Source organism: Rhagoletis zephyria, unplaced genomic scaffold, assembly GCF_001687245.7.
Source record: "Rhagoletis zephyria isolate East Lansing unplaced genomic scaffold, Rhagoletis_zephyria_1.1 Rzeph_scaffold_02910, whole genome shotgun sequence".
Taxonomy (NCBI): domain Eukaryota; kingdom Metazoa; phylum Arthropoda; class Insecta; order Diptera; family Tephritidae; genus Rhagoletis; species Rhagoletis zephyria.
The window spans coordinates 26,571-30,737 of NW_016159994.1; the positions used below are offsets into that span (position 1 = coordinate 26,571).

Sequence of the window (4,167 nt, forward strand, 5' to 3'; positions counted from 1 at the left end):
AAACTTTACGAAAGGAGGCAGAGTTATTATTTTGCCGAGTGAATATGTATTTTGATTATTCTTACCACTTTTTTACCTTATTATTACTTTCATTAAAATATTTGGTTGCTCTAATTGAATCAAAAATGTAACAGTGTTTGTACTACTCACGGTGCACCGCTAAGTAGGCAGGTATTAGCTAGTAGGTATGTACATAAATTGAAGACATTGTACTCATTTATTTAATCACCAAATAAACCAATTGTTGCTTCTACTAGTATGGAAAATTTCCAACACGAAAAGTTTTGGTTTATTTAAACAATGAAACGATATTTTAATTTACCGCAGAAAAATAGTTTTCGAAAGTTTTTCTTATTTCTTCAGCGCTCCTTTTTGACGCATTTCTTTCAGAAGCGGTTGTTGTATAGTTGTTATCTATTATTGCATCTATTTCACTTTCGGAAATGGCGTCAAACGTAGTTTTCTTTTTCACATTTTCTGTTCTTAAAAAGTTGTGCACACATACGCAAGATAATACAATCTGAATGGCTGCAGCTGGAGCGCGATGGATGGGTGAAAATAAAACTCGAAAACGGTTCGCAAGAATGCCAAAAGCATTTTCAACAACGCGCCTGTTCCTCGAAAGTATGTTGTTGTATTTAAGTTCGCTTGGTGATAGTCTTAGATGAGAGTTAGGTTTCATTAAGTAGTCTTTTAGAGAAAAGGCATCATCGGCTAAAAGCACAAAAGGCGAAGGAGTTGACATGAAAGGGAGCGTGCATGGGGCTGGTATATGTACTTCATTTTTTTCAATAGCGTATTTCAGGTCCGAGTTCAACCAAATTCCAGCATCACCCACTCTCCCATTAACACCGACATCAGCATAAATAAAACGATAGTGGGCATCAGCGATTGCCATCAATACAAATGAATGGTATCCTTTGTAATTGAAATACGTAGATCCTGCTTTCCTCACTGGCAGTATTCTGCAATGCTTTCCTGAGACGTTTCATCAGTTGAGTGAATTTAAAAGTGTTAATTGTTAGTTTACCATCTAAAGCGCCGATGCAGTTCGGGAATCCCCACATCTGATAAAAGTCTTTTGCAATATCACGCCAATCTTGCTCACTTGCAGGGAATTTCAAATACTCCTCCCTTAACGCCAAATATATTGCGGGAATTGATTCCTTTAAAATTCTGGAAATGGTTGACTGCTGAATTCGGAACGGCAATTGAAGTGACCTTTGGGTTTCACCTAATTTTGGAAATATGTACATACATATGTATGTCGGTACTAAAAATTACCAAGAAAATATTATATCTTACCAGTGGATAGATATCGCAATGTCAGCTGCAGCCGTTCCGCAGCTCCTATGCAGTTCCTGAATTTTGTATCCTGCTTGCTAATATAGGGGCGTACTTTTTCTAATAAGAATGCAAACTGAGCTGGAGTCATTCTTAAGATATTTTTGTGAAGGATTGAATCCTCGCACTCAATTTCCTTTAACAGTTTATGGCTAAATCCTATGAAAAGTATTTTTGATAATTACAAAAACGAACTATATACATGTGTATATAATGTGGAATTCGAAACTTACCTTCCAGTTCTCTTTTTAAAAGCCATTGCGCAGAATATTTTTTTTTAGTCTTTTTCTTTTTCCTACGCTGTATTAAGGCAGCAGCGTTTAGCAAACAATTTGTTGCAATAGATAAAACTTGTATTTCCATTGTATGCTTAGAAAATCTCTCGTATGTCAAAATGCAAACAGCTGTGTAAAAAAACTAACGAAATACAGCCATCTGTCAAAAAAACCTAACGAAATACAAGTTGGCCGGACTGTTTTTAACAACCTAGTTTGTTTTTCGTTTGTTTTTTGGTATATAGCTTACTCGCTTACACAAGTACTGAAATTGTATGTGACCTTCTCTTTCTTTCAAAATACAGCGTAAAATACACTCGAAATACAAGAAAAAAACGTAGTATCATACGGGCATAAGCTTTAGAAGTCGTGTTTGTATTACTTAAATATAAAACCAGAGATAAATTAAAAACTTATGGCGTTTTCTTTTCTATTAAACAATTTTGCCTTCTTATAAATATTGGAACATTTACAGTAGGTTGCTTTTTATCCCGCAAAATGGCTATATTAGCAGAAAGTATGGCACTTTTGCTTAGTCGGAGGGCAATATTTTGAGAACTGAACACGTAAAGCTGTGAAAGGGCTGAGGAAAAAAGCTAACATTATGTCGAGAACAGAAAACGCCATTATGCAAACACAGAAGCAAGGCATAACAAGGTAGAAGTGATTTTGACATTTCTCTCTTTTGAACTACGACTAAAATGTCAACTATTAACCCTATACTATTCAAAATTTTAATTTTTTTAATATAAATTTTCAATTGTGAGCTGTGCGACTGATTTTAAATACATAATAAAATAAAAAGGAATTATGGGCGGTATGTTGTGTTTGACAAGAGCCAGGGCAACAAACTTGTGCGTTATTTTAAAACTCCGAAGTATCAATGCTTCATTAGGAGACTCTTCACGTGTGCGCCAAGACCATTTTAGTACCAGTGACTTTATTTGTTGCCTATCGCAGCCGGGTATTTCTAAGCGGACGCGTTTGTTCCCAGATGCAGGAATTATTATACCGAATATGAAGAGAAAATCTTCCACTCATATATGTACATGGATAGACCAAATTTCAAATGGTGGTCTAACAAAACCTAAACTGGAATTCCTTGTTGACATAAAGAAACTGAAATTAACTTTTAATAAATTTAATGGAAACGAAATTTCGAATTGCAAAAATTTAATAGCTGAACTATTGAAGTTAAGTTCTGATGAAAATTTAGAATAATCAAACCTTTTTTTAAACGTCTAATATACTTTTTTTGAATAAAATAAATAAATGCTTTATTCGAGCGAGATGGAGTAGTAGCGATTGAAGAGTTGAACGAAGCGGTTGTGGACAGAAGGTTGTTGTGAATCGTGAATAAAAGTTCCCCTAATAATAAGCAAGCGTCTTTTATTTCCGAAAGCGGAACATATTTTGGTCCATCGAGCCGAAGGGGATAAGGATTTGCAGTCAATTTGTAGGAAAACATCCGCCAAAAAGCGAAATAAAAGGAAATTTCGTGCAGGTGTCGAAGCTCTGTTTGCATGCAAAATGTATGTATGTACATGGGAATTCGGTATAATTGTATAGTTGTGTTGTTGGGAACAGAATGCTTGCTCATTTGCTGCGGGTTCTGATTCCGGTGCATTGCATACAAATAACATAGAATATTCGATGTTCTCTTTTCACAGTCAAAGGCTCGTTAGTGAACAATGCCTTGCGNTGGATGGATCAATGCTTCGAGAAGCAAACAAATTTACTAGGAAAGAAAGTTGCATCAATTTTTATTTTTTCCAATTTAAATTTTTTATTTTTTATAATTTTTTGCATTTCACATAGCACGCTTTGATTTAGAAGAAAAAATTCAGAACAGTTGTTGACACTTTCGATACCAGAAGCAACAACAAAATACACGCAAATGTTGTTTTTGCTCTGCTGATACTACCTGCTTAATGTGCCTTGGTATGTACGTATTTAGTTTGGTACGCCTCAGCGGCGCAGCTTTGGAAACAATGTATATGCGTATGTGTGCATACTGCTGCTATAGTTTGGTTTTACACTTGGGCCGTAGTGTAATATGAATTTCAGCGAGTGTTTCGGTATTCCATTCGTTCTTATTAGTGTATCGTTCGAACAGTCATACGAGTATGTATTTATGTACATATATACGTGTGTAGGTAGATAAGGCCATTTGAGTTTGGTTTTCTTCCTTCTATACTCGTTCCTGCATGGCAAATGAAACATAAGGTTCCTATGAGGATTTCATATTCTATGTACATGGATACATATGTGAAGAAGCTTGATCGTTGAAAATTTTCAGTTCTTGACGAGTAGGAGTATGTGCGTACAAGCAAATGGTTTTGTTTAATTGAAGCTCATTATTTTGGATTGCGTATGGTCTTGCCGCAGAGTAAATATTTAAAAGAATTAAATGCTAATAAATAGTATTGTTTATTCTAGAACATACAATTTTGAAAGCATGCCGAGACCGGAAGGAGCAAAGGCGTTGAAAGAGGCAGAACTGAGTAACCCAGGAGCAAGTGCAAGCAAGCGTGCAAGAGGGTCACTG

General features: G+C 35.6%; 1 protein-coding gene across 1 annotated transcript in view; it reads right to left on the reverse strand.

The window, feature by feature from the left end:
* LOC108367991 (uncharacterized) overlaps positions 1-1,739 on the reverse strand; it is a 5,681-nt gene extending 3,942 nt beyond the window's left edge. Inside the window, exons 1-3 of the mRNA XM_017622711.1 lie at positions 1,578-1,739; positions 1,306-1,503; positions 979-1,234 (exon numbers count right to left, since the gene is read on the reverse strand). Of these exons, the coding sequence (XP_017478200.1) occupies positions 979-1,234; positions 1,306-1,503; positions 1,578-1,707 (584 nt within the window). The 5' untranslated portion in view covers positions 1,708-1,739. The remainder of the gene's footprint in view (positions 1-978; positions 1,235-1,305; positions 1,504-1,577) is intronic.
* Between the last annotated feature and the right edge of the window lie 2,428 nt (positions 1,740-4,167).